Source organism: Dunckerocampus dactyliophorus, chromosome 15 (assembly GCF_027744805.1).
Source record: "Dunckerocampus dactyliophorus isolate RoL2022-P2 chromosome 15, RoL_Ddac_1.1, whole genome shotgun sequence".
Taxonomy (NCBI): domain Eukaryota; kingdom Metazoa; phylum Chordata; class Actinopteri; order Syngnathiformes; family Syngnathidae; genus Dunckerocampus; species Dunckerocampus dactyliophorus.
The window spans coordinates 27,086,421-27,106,259 of record NC_072833.1 but is presented as its reverse complement, the minus strand read 5'-3'; the positions used below and the strand labels follow the sequence as shown (position 1 = coordinate 27,106,259).

General features: G+C 45.3%; 2 protein-coding genes across 7 annotated transcripts; one reads left to right on the top strand and one right to left on the bottom strand.

Annotated features, from left to right (window-relative positions):
* The first annotated feature begins 190 nt into the window (after window positions 1-190).
* Window positions 191-15,708, top strand: tulp3 (TUB like protein 3). Of its 6 annotated transcripts, none has more exons than XM_054753541.1 (11): window positions 191-300; window positions 7,892-7,936; window positions 11,117-11,165; window positions 11,296-11,458; window positions 11,535-11,762; window positions 11,845-12,161; window positions 12,226-12,338; window positions 13,216-13,333; window positions 13,420-13,518; window positions 13,587-13,761; window positions 13,844-15,706. In XM_054753541.1, the coding sequence occupies exons 1-11, from the start codon at window positions 281-283 to the stop codon at window positions 13,975-13,977; spliced, it is 1,461 nt and encodes a 486-aa protein (XP_054609516.1). In that variant the 5' UTR covers window positions 191-280; the 3' UTR covers window positions 13,978-15,706. The 6 variants fall into 6 exon arrangements, with proteins under 6 accessions (XP_054609516.1, XP_054609518.1, XP_054609517.1 ...); XM_054753542.1 differs by lacking the exon at window positions 191-300 and adding an exon at window positions 868-923 and having other exon boundaries at window positions 13,844-15,707; XM_054753540.1 differs by lacking the exon at window positions 191-300 and adding an exon at window positions 984-3,450 and having other exon boundaries at window positions 13,844-15,708.
* Window positions 15,472-19,326, bottom strand: LOC129168362 (protein mono-ADP-ribosyltransferase TIPARP-like). Its single transcript, XM_054753539.1, has 6 exons — window positions 19,203-19,326; window positions 18,327-18,992; window positions 18,083-18,251; window positions 17,828-18,015; window positions 17,489-17,758; window positions 15,472-16,188 (listed from the first exon to the last, which is right to left on the bottom strand). The coding sequence occupies exons 2-6, from the start codon at window positions 18,980-18,982 to the stop codon at window positions 15,741-15,743; spliced, it is 1,731 nt and encodes a 576-aa protein (XP_054609514.1). The 5' UTR covers window positions 18,983-18,992; window positions 19,203-19,326; the 3' UTR covers window positions 15,472-15,740.
* Window positions 19,327-19,839: the final 513 nt, after the last annotated feature.

Genomic DNA, 19,839 nt, shown 5'->3' with positions numbered 1-19,839 from the left:
TAATTGACAAAATAACAATGTGAAAACCTTCGTCAAAACGTTGTCTTTGTGACTAAAACGCCTCAAAAATCCATAACCGCACGACAAAATGCACACGCTCACCGGGCCCGCCCCTCTGTGCGGCATTTCACCAATCAAACGCAGCTTGGCTAAGGCGCCCACCAATGACGGCCTGCCTTGTTGGTGCGTGCGGTAACTAAGGACGGCGTTGCTGAGTTCTCCTCGGCGAAAAAAAAAAAAAAAGTGGCAGGAGGATCTTCCCTAGCAACCGTGGATAAACATGAGTTATTACAGCATCAGGTGAGAATAAACCACCTTCTTCCAGATCACTGTTATTAACTAGTCGTCCTGCGCTTATGTTGTTATGAGCACAAAGCTAATCGCCATGGCTACGGCGTCACTTATGACCCAAAAAACTCAACTCGTCGACGGCAACTTTTAGACAAGGGGAAGGGGAGGGTGCTAGCTGCTAACGGTCTCAAGTTAGCTACACGGCTAACAACTTTAGTGGACAACTTTTTTTAAAGGCAGAAACATACTCTTAACGAGAAAACTTCACTCTGGAATTCAAATGTAGCGTCGTCTAACGCATTGATAGTACCGTATAAACAGATGTTACTGTATCAGGTTCTTTTAGTTTACTACCTGTGTTTTATTTCATTGACTTCCTGTGGTTTGTTTTGCTTATGTTAAATCGCGAATGCGTGTGCGCTACATTGTAGGGGGGCCGGGCATTACAGAAAATGATGCATGTGTCAACTCGCTGTCCTGCTGTGTTTTGCTTCCTACTACATTCCAGTGCAACTTTGCCATCAAACAACGCGTATGCATCATTTACAAATGATCACGTGTTTTTTGCTGTTAAAGAGCAGTTGCAGCTATACGACAATGAATGACCTGTCATAGATACACATGGAGAAGAGGTAAGCTCTGCTTCTTCCTACTCCTTTTCGGGCATGTCAAATGGTGCTAATACAATCATGTGATGATGTCCCAAACAAATAAACCATACCATACCAGGTCGTGGGGAAATACCCAAATTATGCCCAAATGCGATATTTCCCAGTAGGTTGTTTGAAAAAACTAATAGTTAAATACCTTATACAAATATATTACATGGGCAAGCACGGTGGCCTAGTGGTTAGCACGTCCGCCTCGTAGTCAGGACATCCGGTCTCTGTTGGAATATGGAGTTTGCATCTCCAAAACATTGATATTAGGCTAATTTGAGACTTTAAATCAGGGTGCCACATACTGAAAACACAAAGGATTGATTAGTGATGTGTGGGGGTTGATACTGAAATATATCGATACTTCCGATACCAGCTCTTCACGCTGTACAATGGATACTCAAATCCAAATATCTCTACTCCTGATACTTAAGTCGTTTGAGGTCATGCTGTCTGAAACTTTTTTTTGTTGAAACGATGATCGATTGTAAATGGAGCCATGTGTGAATAGTGAATAAAGTTTTCTTAATAATTAATAATTTATTTTAATGGTTTTATTATTTTACATATCAACCAAAATGCACACTTGCCCAACATGAACTTACCTTGCATGCCTTGCAGGTTATAAATGAGTTTAAAATAGTACTGTTTTACATGTACAGTATATTAGTGTGTAAGTTTTTATTTTGATACCAGCATAGTTGGTGTGGTGTATTTACATTGTGTGTTCCACGTGTTATTTTTGGTTGCACTGTGAGTAAGGGAGGTGTTTGGTTGGATTGTCCATCGGTGTTGAGCGTTCACGTGTATGCAAATATGACACGTAAGGTTGGGTACAGAATTCGGTACTTTTATAGGCTGAGATCAAATTTCCGATTCAGATAAAAATCAAAAGGTACCATGTCTTAGTACCGATCGTAATTTCCGATGTATAAGACGCACCGGTTAAATTTCTAGAGAAAAAAAGATTTGTACATAAGTCTGTCGTGATAATCAATAAGTAGATTAATCGAAGAAAAAAAAAAAAGTCGAATTGTGCCGCTCTCGATAAATTGACATGTGCACGTATGCGTGTGTGTTTCATCTGCTCGTCTCTCTAAACCACACAGGCTGGATGACATGAGGGTTCACTTTGCATCCGTCTGTGTGCATTGGTTCTATAGTGGAATGAACGGAGAGAGTGAACCCTCCTGTGCTCTCATTCAGCCTCTTTGTGGAGGCGGGGCTATAGTGAGTGGATAGAGAGTGCGAGCAGCAAGGTAGCAGCAAATTAGCCTGGTGAGAAAGCCTAAGCTAACATGAATGAAGGCGCAGAAGTGATGGTTTCTGAGGCGAATGCCACAATCGACAGCCCCAGTGAGGGAATATTTTGGTTTTAAACTTGCATGCAACTTGTATGCACACATAAAACAGAACCATCCATTTCAGTGTTCCCAACTGGGAAAAAAAACTGGTGCAGCAGAGCCTTCGTCCCAACATGCTCACTGAGGCGTTTGGTCGGTGATGTAAATGTAAAGAAAATAACACAAAATGGTGCTCTCTACATTGCAAAAGAAATGCAACCATTCAATAGGGTTATATGGCATACATTTTATGCCATATAATTCATGAAAAAATGGTCTCAAAAAATGTTGTCAATAGTATTGACTATTGATGATAATTTTAACACAATTATCCAGCAGGAAAATTTGTTATTGTGACAGGCCTAACCACTGCTGCTTCCCAGGCCGCGGGTATGGATACCGTATGAGTTGAAATGTGAAAGGTACCCATCCCTAATGACATGACATTGCCTTGTGTTATTCATGCAGAATATTCATTTAGTGTGAATTTGACTATGATTCCAGTGTATGATGCACGTGAGTGGCTCCCAAATGTGTCTATTATTACCACATCACGTCGGCCCTTTCCATCATTTGTTTTGGATCAACCCGAGCAATTACTCCCACCGGTGAGCTCCATCCGCTCCCTTGCTCCTCATCAGTCGACATCCATATCATTTGAAGGCCGTCCCCGAGGACAGACACACACAAACAGCCTCTCGGGTTGTCGCTCTTATGCGTGAAGGAACAAAAAATAGAGGATGGAGAGGTTCTGGTCTCCTAGCAACAGGATTTTGGTGTTTTTTTAGAGTAGGAATCCAACAAGTGAGTGTTTTTTGGAACATCTCACTTAAGTCCAGTCCATCATGGAGACTATTCCCATCCCAATGGGCTCCTCCAGATAAGTTGCAGTAAAAGTAGTCAGGAAGTCGGGAGTATTCCGCCCTGGAGAACATCCACACCTTGACTTTTCCTGGCCAATTTCTTGTGCGTTGTGTGAAGTCATGGCATGGCAACGACTCCCTCCCCCGGGTGGGACCTCGCAGTCTTAGCAGTAGCTCGCCGGCCCTCGCTCGCATAACGAGTGGGAGGATCTCTCGGGGAGCAAACTCTGGAATGACGATGGAGTCGATGAAGAGCGGCGCCTCGCAGCCCGTCTACAGCCGCTGGTCGTACAGGTAGCGAGCATCATCTCTTGCAAGTTAAAGATGCGGGAACGGAGCGCTTGTTTGTGCATTTTGGGCCGAGCTGGGTCGTCAGCAGCACACAGTAGATGTGCTACATGCTTACAGATGAAGTGAGTGAGTTTTAAGATAAATGTTACGTCATACTGTATTAAAGGGTCCCTGACACGATTCATCAACTTTGCTTAGATAGGTTATATACTGTATTGTTTGTAATTATGTTGTACATTATTCCAGTTTTGAAAGCAAATGTTAAATTGGCAAAAATGACACTTATAGTTGATGGTGCCAACTATGATAAGCTAGCTCCTGATGTTCAGTCTTGTTTCCAGAAGTGACGTCATCGAGGTGACCCCTCTCAGCTAAAGCAGAGTAAACAAACGCTTGTCGAGGTAGATGGTTGACTTGGTCCAGTATATTTTTCATCTAAATAGTAGTCATGCCAAAAAGGTGTGTTGCTGCTGGATGTTCACAGTATCCCAGTGATAGTGTAAGTTTGTTTTCTTCTCCAAAAGAGGAAGGTTTAAGACAACAATGGATGAAGCAAGTGCAGAGAAGAAGAGACACGTGGACGCTGATGACTGCTTGGAAGGAACACCTTTACAAGAAGCATTTGGTTTGAAAGTACGCTATAAACGCATTTTGAACAGGGATGCTATTCTGCCGGTACACAAAACAAGGAAGAATGACCACTACGTCAAAGTTGCCACAGAAAGGAGTAAGTCATGTCTCGTTTGCATAATGTCTTCTAAACACTATTCCATGATAGCGACAAGGCTGCAAAGCATTATACATGTTACAGTATATAAACATCTTTGGCGATAGCGACAAACATTTATACACATATACAGGCTATAAAAAGCCCTTTATGCTCAATAAGAAGCCAATTTAAAAGAATAATAGAAGGATAAGCAACTCTAGAGTAATTTATACTTACCATTCTGTGTTTTGAAGGTGACCCATCTTCATCTCCGTGTCTTAAAGCTTAAGGCCATATTCTGCAAGTTCTCTATTTCATCTCCAAATGTTTCTCCCTTCTTTTCTCCTCTAAAACTATTGACACATCACTGAAATCTTGGCTGTATGTCCCGTACACCGCTATGTTTGTTTGCCTGAGTGATAGCACCCCGATGCTGTCACTTCCAGAAATGAGGCTGAACTGTCAGAGCTAGCTCGTCATGGCTGCATGGCGGCATCAACTATACAGGTAAAAGTCATTTTTGCGAAAATGGAAGAATGTAGAACATAATTCCAAACAATATAAAACATATTGAAGCAAAGTTGATGAATCATGTCCACGTCTTTTCTCTTATTTTGGTGCCACTGTGTTGTTCCCCCACTGAGAATGAAGCATGTATCTTATCAGTGCACACTTTTATTGCCTGCAGCAGAGGTTTGTCGCTCAGTCACCTTTGTGAGTTTGTTAATTAAACCTCCAAAAAAGTGAGCTGACAGGGAATTTGACTGCCGACTATGAAAACAAATGTGCGTTCACAAACATGATCATGTTTAGTTTTGACTGACACTGTCAGAGAGGTATGCGTCATACTGAGTGCTGTTTTCAATAGTTTGCTTTCATGACTTTCAAGCTGTGTGAATAGAATACATAAAACAATCCATCAGATGCCCAGGGGAATAATACACCAGTGTTTCCCACACATTCCCTTACAGGGGAATTGACCTCGAAAATGTACGCCACAATTTTGTGTCGGCTTGTGTACAACATGGCACATGTCTTGTCGTGTTATTAATATATGAATATACTGCATGAGTCCAACTGTGTTCTTCATGTATTTTGTTTTACCACAAAACGTCCTTCCTTGTTAGCATCTTATCAGCTAGCTAAACAACATGGTAACCGAAAGCGGAAGTTACATCTCCCGTCTATGATGTCATCAGCGGTTGACTCCCAACACAAAACACGTGTTTGTTTTATAATTATAATTTTACACACAGAAAACATTTGTAAATGCATATAAACGATGAATGAACATTGAAGCTTACTTTGACCTTCACTGATGATGTGACTGTTCCCAAAGACACGATGTAGCAACGAGATCCACCACCACCACCCTCCTGTTTTCACTCCCCTCAACAATCACATCTTCAGTGAAGGTAAAAGTAACCTTCAATGTTCATTCATCCCATTCATCATTTACATGTATTTCACATTGTTTTCTGCACTAGAACCATAATTGTAAAACTATAAAAATGTGTTTTGTGTTGACATTTTTTGATTTCTGGATGAACTGGATTTACATTAGGGGTGCACGATAATTATCAGGCTGATATGAGGGGAGTTATGACATCATACTAATAAATCCAATAACATTAAAAATAGCTCAGATAACCGACAATACAAAAAAAAAAACGCTCCTGTGAGACAAAATTACCCGTACTGTGCAGCTGAGCAAATCAAGTGCTCCTTTTTTCTCCTGCCTGTGACGTGAACATAGGGACTTATATGATTTCCGTGTCAACGGAATTGCAGACGGAATCATGGAATTGGCCAATAAAAAGGGAATTTACTGTTAAACGACATAATGTGAATGAAATGATGTCATCTTGAGGTGAAGGAAGGCTCGTGCGGGGAAGTGCGGACCGCTCAATTGTGGGGGAATCTCATCACAAGCAGTAACCCGCTCCCTCCCAAACTAAACATGTCAAAACGGCGGCGAAACTCTCTTACGGAACGTGAATGGAAGTTAGCGCGGTTAGCCCAGTTTAGCACAGCATGCAAGTGAGGCTGTGTGTGTGCGACTCAGGCTGGATGAGTGTTTACAGCGTGCTGTTTTTAAAGCGAGCGTTTCACGATGCCCGCTAACGACGTGCAGGTTCTGAGTTAAAAAGACGAGAGGCACGTTTATTCTTGCACCCAGCTTGTCTTAACCGTCCATAGGCATTCTCCACACGCACAATAAGAGCATTGTTTGCCGCATATTGTCTCATTGTGTAAATAAAATAGGGGTGCTATTAAAGTATCTTACACACACGGGACGCAATATGGGCATTCCAGTTTGTTGATGATTTATTAGCAATGTGTGCAGAGCCTGACATCTCATTAGAAAAGTTAGCCAAACTACATCCTTTTCTCAATTGCTGGGCCAATGATGATCAATAAATGTAAGGATTTTTGCATTTCATTCATGGACATTTTATTCAATAACCCAAATAGCACACGCTCTATGCTGGTAAAATAAGTGGAAAAGGTAAAAAACAGAATTCAAAAAAATGAAAACGGAATTTGGGTAAAAAATAAAACAGAATTTGGGAAAGAAATAAAATGGATTTCATAGGGCATAGAGTCTGTCGTAACTCCCCTGAGCTACCTGTAAACAAACATTCACCGTCGGGGGAAGACATTTCATGTGCTAGTTGTACCAAATGCTGCGCGATGAGGGGAAAAAAACCCATGCAGCACACAAAAAAACCTTATCAGCCACCTGAAATGCCAGCACCACGTGTTTGCCAGAGACCTCCGTGGCATCGCACCGGCTTGCTCGGAGCGTGTGCCCGAATACAGTGCACCTTTCTGGGCCACATCAGGTGGCTCCTCCCCTTCTAGACTCTGGTTCTCCTGATAGTAGTGATGTAGTAGTACTAATGTCATCATATTTCAACAGGTACAGTTGGTCCAATCCTAATTTGTTCCAGTCCTTCTTACCTCCAGCTGTGCAAAAACTACACTTTAAATTAAAAAAGCAGATATAAAAAAAGTTATAGGTTATCGGTACCATATCGGTCTTGAGAAGCACAAAGTTCGTATTGTTTTGAGAGAAGAAATATTCAGCATTTCCAGTTGTTTTCTGCATGTAAAACTATACTTGTGAAACTATAAAAGCATGTTTTGTGTTAACATTTTTGGAAAGATTCATTGGATTTACATTATTTCTTGTGGGGAAAATTAATGAATTACAATGAATGACCCTAACTAAGGTTCCACGGTATTAGTACACTTGAACCACCACAACAAATACTGTAGATTTGGCGCTACTCGTTCGGCCTTGGGCATAAACATATTATAATGGGACTTTTTCTGGTCTTATTAGACACTTTCGGAGACTCAAACATAAAAGCATGTATGGCTCTTCTCAACGAGCGAGCAGCAGGTCCTGTTTTGCCCCCGCCCCTAGGCAGACAGGAAATGAAAACGCCCCAGGTGTCGTTCTGTTTGTTATAAGTAGACAGTCTGACCTTTGACACCAAAGTGCGAAGGCCTCCAATTACAGAGCAGCTTAATTGTGTTTCAAGCCGCTGTTATTTGTTTGTAAATGAACCGGAGCAGCATCTCCATGGTTACGTCTGTCCGTGTCGTCTCACCTAAGCCTTATGAAACCTTGATGAGCCACGCCTCCGATTGTGTGTTGTCTCACTAAACTCTGTCCCTTCTCTTCTCCTACCTCGGCCGCCAAATTGCCATTTCCCCCCAACAAAGACCCTCCAGCTCCGCCAGCTTCTCGTCCAGCTCGACAGCGGCAAGGTAAACCACGCCCTTCCTTCAGCTCCTTCCGTTCGTCACCTGCACCTGTTCTTACTTTTGTCCTTAGGAGACTAGCTGTCGTTCTTCAGTACAAATCTGTCAACGTTCCGTATTAGCAAAGTTGTCTGAGTGTGTACATTAAATCTAAATAGTTTAGTATATAGAGGAAGAGTCCCCCTCGGAGCTCTCTCACCCTGCTGTTGCCCTTCTCGCTGTAGCCAAGCAACGCATGGCTGGTCGCCCTCCGAGAGGCGTCCATCAAAAACGCCCTTCGGCATTACCTGTTACACGCGCTTGCATGCCACCCATCTTTACTGTCTTTGACCTGGATAGCTTTATGCTTTGTATAAAGTCTTCAAGATGGAAATGAGCTGAATGCTAATAAAGTTTACAGTATAAATATCATCATTTTAAGAACAAGGGCCGCATGGTGGTCTAGTGGTTAGCATGTTGGCCAACACAGTCACAGTCTGGAGATGGGAAGACCTGGGTTTGATTCTCCCTTGGGCATTTCTGTGTGGAGTTTGCATGTTCTCCCCGTGCGTGTGTGGGTTTTCTCCGGGTACTCCGGTTTCCTCCCACATTCCAAAAACATGCATGTTAGCTTCATTGGAGACTCTAAATTGTCCATAGGTATGAATGTGAGTGTTTGTCTATATGTGCCCTGCCATTGGCTGGCAACCAGTCCAGGGTGTACCCCGCCTGTCGCCCGAAGTCAGCTGGGATAGTCTCCAGCATACCCCCGCGACCCTAAAGAGGAGAAGCGGTATAGAAAATGGATGGATGGATGTTAAGAACACAGTGCACAGCGTTGCTCCCTGTGGGTCAAGGTAAAGAAGGCAGGCACCTGTTCTTTTTGCACGCAATGTCTTTCATTTATTTATGTCCAGACCAGGGGCGCTCACAGTCTTTTAGCCTGCGAGCTACTTTTAAAATGACCAAGTCCCAAAGATCTACCTCCTACTATAAATATAGAAAGTATATATTTATTTCATAAAATATGAGTATGTATTTCTGTAGGTTATACATGTACATATGTCAGGAGTGCACACACTTTCTCAGCATGCAAGTACAAGTCCAAATGATGTACCTCTTTCTATAAAACATAGAACATATACAAAATGTAGTAGTAGTAGTAGTAGTAGTAGTAGTAGTAGTAGTAGTAGTACTTTATTAATTCCACAGCAGGAAAATTCACCTGTTACAGCAGCAAGCAAGATACACAAGTAAAGAATGCATAGTGACATAGTGAATACAAAATGGTTCAGGTGTTGTAGAGCCTGATAGCGGTCGGTATGAAGGACCTGCGGAACCTCTCCTTCTTAAGCAGTAAACTCTGAAATTCTATTGTAAATACAAATGATTAGTATTTCACATTCACATTTTCAGAGTTTCCAGGTCATCAAAGTAGTTGCTATCATAATTCACTTCAATATGGAAATAAAGATCATTCCACATTAGTCCTAAATAGTTGTGTACTAGTGAGTGAGTACTGCTAATATGTCACATTAGCAATGGAACGTTCATTAGGGCACACAGTTCATGTATTACATCCAGTTAGCATTTGCTATCAAATATTAGCCATATACAAGAATGTAAAATGATGATGCAGAAGACAATGCAGCCCAAGTCAAGGCAACATATTGAAAAGGTTTCACCAATGGGCACATTTTTAATTTCATTATGAAATAATAGTTTAAGAAGCCAACGTGTAGAAAACACTGATTTCTGGAGTAGAGTTCATGACGCCAAGCAAAGCCAGTAAACAATACACTTTTTTCTACGTAGCGGAAGTTATAGATATAGACATCTTACCGCAGAGTTAGTTCATCCATCATCACAATTATAAAGATGAAAGTTGCATCTTTGTGTGGAGCTTGAAACGCTGCGGGGGAGCGAGCGCCAATCAGGAGGGGCGCTTAATGTCAGCTGACTGATATGGCAACTACAAAGTGACGTTTACGCCATCGACCCAAACTACCTTGGCGATCTACCGGTAGCTCGCCATCGACGTAATGGCCACCCCTGGTCTAGACTAAAGATGTGCGATTTATAAACGTGTCGTTCAAACCTCAAGGTTTTTTACTGGTCGGAACTCACGGGTACTCGACTCTGTTAACTCGTTCACTTACTCACCCCTCAGTTAGAAAAGGAAACCCGGTAACGTGTCATTGATTGTGAAACGGTTACTCTACCTGCATGTGTGCTCATGTATAAGCCTCTTGGAGAATGCAGCACATCCTTACCTAAAGTCAACTATCCTTTCCCCTTCCTGCCTCAGCTGCATCACAAGTGTTCAACAAAGACTCCAGTTTCATTGACTCTCGTGTACTCGACAAAGATTTGAGTTTCACTGTCTCATGGGTGCTCGAGTTTCACTGACTCACGGGTACGCAACGAATTCTCACGTTTCACTGAATCTCTGATGCTCAAGGAAAACTCAATTTCACTGATTCAGGGGTACACAGCGAAGACTCGAGTTTCACTGACTCATGGGTGCTCGGCAAAGACTCGAGTTTCACTGGCTCTTGGTAGTTGACAAAGATTTGAATTTGGCTGATGCATGGGTGCTCGACAAAGGCTGGAGTTTCACTGACTCACGGGTGTGTGATGAAGATTCAAGTTTTACTGAATCTCTGATGCCCGACAAAAATCTATTTCACTGATTCACGGGTACACGACAAAGACTCGAGTTTGACTGACTCATGGGTAATTGACAAAGGATGCTTGACGAGGACTTGGGTTTCACTAACTCACAGGCGCTCGACGAAGACTTGTGTTTCACTGAGTTACAAGTACTTGACAAAGACTTGAGTTTCACTGATTCATGGGTACTCGACGATGACTCAAGTTTCACTGACTCATGGGTACTCGACAATGGGCGCTCGACGAGGAGTTGGGTTTCACTGGCTCACTTGCACTCTGGTTTCACTGAGTCATATGTACTCAACAAAGATTTGATTTCACTGACTCACAGGTGCTGGCCGAGCATCTACAGCTTGGCTACCAAACTTGTTGCAATGCGCATGTGCGAGTTGCTGCACATGCTGTGACTCGAGTGAATCAAGTACTCGATTCACTTCAGTGAGTGAGTCATAAGAAGTTGAGTCAGTAAAAGGAAGGTTGTGTGCCATCATGGGTATAGACAGATGATGGGAATGTCTCTTCTCTTCCCTGCAGTGGATTTGAGGACCACAGCAGCATCATGCAGCAGAAGCTGGAAAAACAGGTAGGGAGCTTAAAGAGAACTCTTATCAACGTTCTACTGGGCTCACTGAACACAACTGCAAATATTTGCTCCACTGTGGAGAATGCGAAGCTGGCCTGCATTGTGTAACAAATGACCTTTGGTGCCACAGAGGTCGCTGCTGGAGCAGAAGCAACGGAGGAAGCGCCAGGAACCCCACATGGTCCAGCCCAACACCGAGGCCCGGCCGCGGCGCTCCCGCACACGGTGCAGCGAGGAGCAGGCCCCGCTGATGGAGTCCCATCTCAGCAACGCCGGCGACATCGTCATGGACGGTAAGAGCAGGACAGTGGTCACCTGCGACCAGAAGCCATCAGATTTCTTAACTGTCCCTTCTTTCTTCCGCGGAAGGCATTGATGGACCGGCGGTCTTTCTGGGACCCAAAACTCCTAATAAGGGAACAAGAATCCAAATCACATCAGTAAAGCAGGCCCAGGTGACGTCTCTGTCCCCGCTCAAGACCCAGCCCCCTCCCCCTCCTTCTCCTGCTTCAGTGGCAGAGGAACCAGAGAAGGACGGAGAGACAGAGATGTTGCTGGAGCCCAAGACGGACATCCATGAACTCCTGCGAAAACAAGGTGAGGCTGAGGAACAATGCAGGGGATGTTTTGAGGGGGCCGTTTCTAGACTGTTCACAGTGCGCCTCCTGTGCCTGACCAGGGCTGTCCGGCAGCATGAACTTTGACGAATCCAGCGAGGACGAGGAAGCGCGTCCGCAATCCCCGACCCCTAGCGTGGACGCCATAAGGCCCGCGTCTGCCTCCAGTGCCAAGGACTCTTCCCAGGAAGTGGTAGCTGCCGGCTCGCCTTCTTCCCAGAGTTCATCTCTGGAGGTGTCAAATTTAGAAGAGTTTGTCCTGGTTCCGGCCCCACGCGGCACCACAGTAAAATGCCGCATCTCCCGTGACAAAAAGGGCATGGACCGTGGCATGTACCCCACATACTACATGCACATGGAGAGGGAGGATGGCAAGAAGGTGACAGTGCAGCACATTTGGTCCCAATGGTGGTGCTTGACTGAACATGTCTTGCTGTCCTTAGGTGTTCTTGTTGGCAGGACGGAAAAGGAAGAAGAGTAAGACCTCCAACTACCTCATCTCGGTAGATGCCACCGATCTCTCACGAGAGGGAGAGAGCTTTATCGGCAAGCTGAGGTAGGACTTAACGAGGAGATCCACACATGATTACCGTCATTTCCGGTACAGTGATGCAGCTACGCTCTGGTGCCGCGACGTCTCGTGTGCTTCCGAGAAGCGTCCTCATCATGGAGACTGCATGGAGAGGTGTCAGGAGGTCCGTGCAGTAAACTGTAATACCAAATGTGATCAGTAGATGTAGTTATATCCTCAGTAATGGTATTCTGGCATGAGAACATGGCGGCACACTGGGGATGCTCAAATAGTGTGTTCCTTGCTGGGCCACGCCTGATGGCTCCACCCGCTCTCTTACCTGGTTCCGCTGACCTCCGTGGCGACACATTGGCTACTTTGAGAGTGTATCTGACCACAGTGCACCGCGCAGGGCCAGGTTCCATGTTCCATCACAAGCTCATTCAACAAGCTTTTTAAGGAGAAGGATCAAGACAGCAATGACAGCGGGACTTTTCTGGTGGGCTACTGTTTGTTTAATCGTTGTGTGTACTAAATGTCCCATGTCACAACGTGGAAACATGCGGCTTACAGACCAGTGCGGCTTGTCTTTGGACAAATCTGTTTTTCTCTTTAAATTTAGTGGGTACGACTTAAATACCGGTGCGCTCTATTATCCGGAAATTACGGTAGTCACGGTCATAGCACTTTATTTATTTATTTATATTATTTATCTGTATTAATGTCTCTTCTGTTGTTGTTGCTTAATTTATTGGTATTTATGTTTCTTATGTTCTTATTCTTTCTTGTGCTTTCTTTCTTTTCTTGGGAGAATGAACAGAATAAGAATTTCATTGCATAGTAGAACTGCTGTTTTACTATGCACATGACAATAAAACTCTTGAATCTTGAATCTAATGTGCTTCTGGGCTCCTCCCGCCAGGTCCAACCTCATTGGCACCAAATTCACAGTGTACGACAACGGCACAAACCCCTGCAAAAACTTTGCAGATTCACAGGAGGGCGTCAGCACTCGGCAGGAGCTGGCCGCCATCTGCTACGTGAGTGACGCACGCAAGCCGCCGCCCTCGGCCGCGTGGCATTGGCTCACTCTCCTTTCTGCCTTCTTCCATCCGCTACCGCGCAGGAAACCAACGTGCTGGGATTCAAGGGACCTCGCAAGATGACCGTGATCATCCCGGGCATGAGCCCCAACTTTGAGCGTGTGCCTGTGAGGCCCCACAACGTGAGTCCACCAACCCCCTTCTGCAAACCCCCATGTTCCTGTCTCTTCCATTTGGCCTCATTCTGCAGGAGCAGGAGAGCCTCCTGAACCGCTGGCAGAGCGGTCACTCCCTCAACAACCTGATCGAGCTGCACAACAAGGCCCCCATTTGGAACGACGACACGCAGTCATTTGTGCTCAACTTCCATGGGCGCGTCACTCAGGCTTCCATCAAGAACTTCCAGATAGTCCATAACGACGACGGTAAGTGTCCCTCGCAGACATCCAACAGTTCAGGCACCCGCACACGTCTTCACGTGCCTTGTCCTCCCTCCGCCCCCACAAGCCGACTACATCGTCATGCAGTTTGGCCGTGTGGCCGAGGACATCTTCACCCTGGACTACAACTACCCCTTGTGTGCCCTCCAGGCCTTCGCCATTGGCCTGTCCAGCTTCGACAGTAAGCTGGCGTGCGAATGAACCATGAACCGGACGCTGCCGCCGCCTCCTCCGTCTCCTTCTCACGCAGCTCTCCTAAGCCATGCTAGGGGACACGGGCGCATCATCAAGCGGATGAAGTTAAGTTGTCACACTAAAGCCTAGGTCACAACCATATGTATGATTTTTGTTTTGGCTGTGTGACTTGTGGCCTCCCCTTTTTTTTTTGCTCGTGGAGAACGTAGTTGTGGTGACCATGAAGGAGTAAGATCACCCCGCACCCGACGTACAACCTGTAAATCTGAGGCTGCTCGGATGTATGACTGTCGCTTCATTCATACCGCCAACACATGTACGTTGTAAGACCAACGTCCGTGTACTGACCTGTGGGCTTTATATGAAGGTTGCAAGAACTACATGCGAACTGTATGTTGTGCGTACCAGTGATGTAAGATATGTACAGGAAACATGATCAATTCGGCACATGCGCAAGACTACTTCATTTCCTCCACTAGCAATTTTTTACGACAGAGCTTCTGCGACATCACGTGGCGTGGTATTTATTAATTTTTTTCAATTTATGAACATAAAAGATAAATAACCATACATGAGCTGTGTAATATATTGGGGGTTCTTATTATAAGACTTGGCCAGCATGTAGATGGCCTTTATTCACCAAGTGTGACCTCATGCAACACATGCACAGATGCACTGCAGGCGTGTACGTCATATCTGCTCACATAAATAACAATATGCATTGCAGCAGGAATCAAATCTAAATATATATTTACATATGTATTACAATAGACATAGCAAAGATGGGAAAGACAAATATAAACTGATAAATACAATACAAAGAAAGCCGTGGGCACCCTTGCAGCTTTATGCATGCATGGAAGACGTGCGAAATATCTGAGCATGCGTTGGCTGCACTAATTACGTATGTGGGGTGCAGAGTCTGCAAGTGTGACGTATGAAAAAATGGGCTTTTTGTTCAAACCTGACACCAGCAAAACATATGAAACACACACGATGGCCGTACGGACGACGCACAAAGATGTACGAAATGCTTAAGTTGTCTTGCAACCTGAAAAAAATAACGTAAACACCCGCAAAGTTTGTTCGACATGACAGAGAACCTCTGCGGCTCAGAAATCAGCACATCACACGCACGCCCTTCGTGGGTTTCCTGCGCTTTTTTTTCGGACGTAGGAGCCCGCACGACCGGTTGTGACCTAAGCTTAACTAACAAGGCTCACCCGTCATTTATCTGCATCAGAGTCAACACTTCTTAACGTTGTGCTTTATCGCTACTGTGTGAGGGTGAAATTGATCAAAAAAAGAGGTCAACAGTCCGAGACGCCTCACTCGCACCGTAACATCATTCGCCGAAAGAAGTACATTACTGACTTTTTTTCCCTTGTGGCTTCAATGACAGACTGGAAATAAAAACTGCATTATATTGCCTTTGAAATGACACTAATTTGCCTCTCAACTGGCCAAAAACAACAACAAAACCTTTTCAACAACAGCGACTTTAATGTAGTCAAGAATACATTGTTCACAACAATCCTTTTTTTGTTTTTCTAATGTACCAGCAGCATATGAAAATCCGTTTTAAAACTCAAAGCTCTCTGTGGTTTCAAGAGAGTTTTGTATTTAACACACATAAGAGGTCAGTAACGCCTCATCAAACACAAGTACTTTTTCTATCTCTGCCTTGAAATAAAAACGTCTGGGACATTTAAGTGCTTCACAGTATTTTCTTTCCAAGGAACGTTTAGAGGATGGACCAATTCGATGCTTCAGATTTGGACGACGGCGGGCACGTCTTTGTACCTGATGAGGAAGTAGGGGTAGCACTGACTGCTGTCAAAGACAATAAATATGCTGGGGTTGTCCACTTCATCCACGCAAGTGTCGTAGCGTTGGTGATGGAATCCCGCGCTGCTCCACAGAGGCGGGCGCAGGTACCTGCACTCGCCCCTGGTCACCTCGCCCACCAGGACTTTAGCCAAGAAGGTATGGCGGCTCTGATCCCGCCCCGCCGTCAACGCGTACCTGTGGGACAGTTTGGCCGAGGTGGCAAAGTAAGAGCCGCAGCCGAAAGATGTCCCGTTGGCGCCGGCCACGCGCGGGTCGAAGTTGTTGCGGCAGATGTCCTCGGCGGCCTTCCGGGTGGTGCCGTGGAAGAGATGGCGCTCCAGAGGCTCCTTGGAGCTGCCGTGCTTCTTCTGCATGTACACCTTGTGCCTGCAGGCACAAAACAACCAAGTCAGCGTTTCCCACAGGACTGCAATCCATTTGTGGTGTGGTGTGGTGTGGTGTGGTGTGGTGTGGTGTGGTGGGGGCATATTTGGCATTAGCGCATTTGCAAAAAAGTGAGTAAAAAAACAGGAAAAGCAAAACAAATATGTTTACAACTACAAAGGAACATTTCTGCTGTTGATTCATCTCCTCAGGTGTCTTCACCAGAGTTGTTGCTTGAGTTTTACTGACTAGCGGGTGCTCAACGAAGACTTGAGTTTCGCTGACTCATGAGTGCTTAACGAAAACTCAAGTTCCAGTGATCCATTGGTACACGACGATGACTTGAGTTTCAGTGACTCATGGGTGCTTGGCGAAGATTTGAGTTTCACTGACTCACAGGTGCTGGGCGAAGACTCGGGTGTCACTGACTCACTGGTGCTCAACAAAGACTCGAGTTTCACTGACTCACGGGTGCTGGGCGAAGACTCGGGTGTCACTGACTCACTGGTGCTCAACAAAGACTCGAGTTTAACTGACTCACGGGTGCTTGTTGAAGACTCGAGTTTTACTGACTAGCGGGTGCTCAATGAAGACTTGAGTTTCACTGACTCATGGGTGCTCAGCGAAAACTCAAGTTCCAGTGATTCACAGGTATATGACAAAGACTTGAGTTTCAGCCAGCCACGGGTGCTCAGCGAAAACTCAGTTTCACTGATTCACGGGTACATGACAAAGACTCAAGTTTCACTGACTCACGGGTTCTCTACGAAGATGCTCGATAAAAACTCAGCTTCACTGATTCACGGCTACACGAGTTTCACTGACTCACGGGTGCTCCTCGACTCAAGACTCAAGTTTCACTGAATCTGAAGATCGACGAAAACTCAGTTTCACTGATTCAGAGGTACATGACAAAGACTCGAGTTTCAGTAGTTGTTTAGAACTACAAATGAACTTTTCTGCTGTCGCTAAACAAACAAGAAGCGTTTAAATGGGGGAGGGGCCCACACCAACTGCTCACTGAGATGAGCGATACATGCTTTCATGTCAAGAGTCTCCAAAAATGTCTTCACCAGATAAGTTGCTTTTGAAGTATTGCGCAAATTCCCTCCTGCTCAGCGTTCTTGTTCTCGGTTAAACCAGGTGCGTTATCATGTGTTAATGACTGACAGTAAACAGGTAGTGCCAAATCTAGAGGGAAACCTTACCGCTCGTACATGTTGTGAACATCTGGTACCGGGTGTTCTGTTAAGCTTACTGTGGAACTGAGTTGTACTAAAAAGAACTAAAACTCCAGCCTGACCTTTGGTACTTGTCCCAGTGCAGGACATTCTGGACCATTTGGATGCTGATAATGTCCACCTTGGTCTCAGGTAGACTCTCATAGAAGACCTTTTGGGCAGTCTTGAAGGCTGTTGAGCAGGCCGGAACCTCCACCAGGCTGTAGTCCTGCCCTGAGGCTAGAGACCACACTGGAGGGTACCAGGAAGTGAAGTCCTCCAGAGGGTCCACTCTGAAGTTTGGCTGAGGGGGATCCTGAAGAGGCTGCGCGGGCTCTCTCAGGACCCCCGTCCTGGGGGAGGGGAAAGCAAAGTGAGGGCGATGAATCATGGTAACGAACATGATCAAACCGGGTACTGACTTCAGGTAAGGGTGCATGGACTCAGGCGAGCGGAAGACGGGCCGGCAGCGGACGTCCCTCTGGAAGCCCGTGTTGACGTTGGTCTGTGTCATGTTGGTAAAGTCCACCTCGTACTCTTGTCCAGCGATGGCAAAAGAACACTCTGGCTCCTTCTGGCTCATGTTCCACAGGAGAAAGGTGGACAGGTCCTGCAACACATTCACCGGCAAGAGTTACCAACTCCACGCCAGAGATAACTTCACTCCAACCGTAGACCTGGCTGTACTCCTTCCATTCCGTGTCGTTCCACCAGTAGATGCGCCACTTGGTGGGGAAGTGCGGGTTGACGAGCAGATTCTCCGAGTTGCTCAGGCGTCTGACGCTGTCGTATTTGAATGGGTCATCCATCTCCATGAAGTCGAAGTTCAAGTAGAGGCTCTTGTGCCTATAGAGGAGGGACCAAATAAGATAAGACCGAGCGGAGGTGGAGGCCACCCCCAAATGACTCCCTTCCACTCACCCGTCGCGGAGGATTGCAGTCTCCCGATCCACGTTGCAGTACAAGCGCTCCAGGGCCACCTGGGAACAAGGCGGCACGTCCACCCAGCACCGTGTCCTGAGGCACCACAGCTGCCAGTGGAAGGGGAAGTGGGTGTGATGCTTTGGACAAAGCGACCCCGTGGGGCACTGCCCCAAGAGGAATCTATCACAGATGTCCACATCAGCTGAGCTCCAGGTGTGAAACAAAGGAGGCGCTGCTGGGGGCTGTGAGGGCGCTTGGGCGGCTGGCGACGGAGGCAGTTGATCGTCCGAGGGCGCTGGACCAGGAGGAGCAGGCTGAAGTGCGTTATTGGTGACGCTGCGCAAGACGCAGGTGTTGTGGGCTGAGCCTTGTTGCACAGTGGCGGGCTGCACCACCAGTTTGGTAGGGGTCTGATCGGTTGAGCTGCACCTGGTGGTCCTTGGGGTCAGGTGGATGCTGATGCTGTAGGGGTTGACCGCCCAGGCGATGTCCACATCCTGCGACAAGAAGGACGTCCACATTGGGAGGATGCCGTCGGCTCCTGCCGGCACCTCCAGGAGCAGAAACGTCGGGCTGGCTTTGGAAGACCCGGACTGCGGTTCTGAGTCTGGATCATTCTTTCTCTTCAGTCCTCTGCGGGGCTCGTCAGTCATCTCAGACACTCTGGAAAAGTTAGCAACGTTAGCAGGTTAACCGCACTAGCTTAGCTCAGCTTTGAAAATGTTGAAAGAATCCCCCAACAGCGCACTTGGCGTTGTTCTCCCGCGCTCCCCAGTGACGTCATTAACCCAACTTTGATCGACGTTTGCAGCGAATGTACCGTTAGCATTTAGCACGTGCAGGCTAATTAACGGTACTTGTTCATGAAGTTACCTTGTCAGCCCCGACGAGTTGACTGCAGAGACAAAAGTCCTCCAGGAATGAAGACTTGGGAGGTAGGAAGACAACGATAACGATGACGATAAAGATGAAAGACAGCAGAAAGTGGGCGGAGACTTTTGTCTGACGCATGGATAAGATTTTTTTTTTTAATGATCTTACACACTGCCTGGGTGGACTTTTAAAAACATCAAAAGTCGTTTTTCTTTTACTAAATGGTGTTTTAAAAAAAAGTTTTATAAATGTTTTTAATATTTTATTTTATAGTTTTTAATGTTTTTAGTTAATTTTATATACTCTAAAAATTAGTAAAATATTCTATAAAACAAATGTACTCTGTATTTATGAATGTATCTAAATATTTCCCTTATTGTATTTCACTAATTATACTGTTTAAAGTACGCCAACTTGACATTATACGTTTTGTAAAATATTACTTTACTCCTGTTACATGGTGGATTTTTACATTATGAATTTTTAAGTTGAATTTAGTCATATTCATATTTACCCTCGTTACATGGTGGATTTTTACATTATACATGTAAAAAGTTGAATTAAATATTGTATTAATCCAAACATTCTATGCACTTTATTATATCAAGTCACGGTGATGTATTTTTTAAACTAAAAG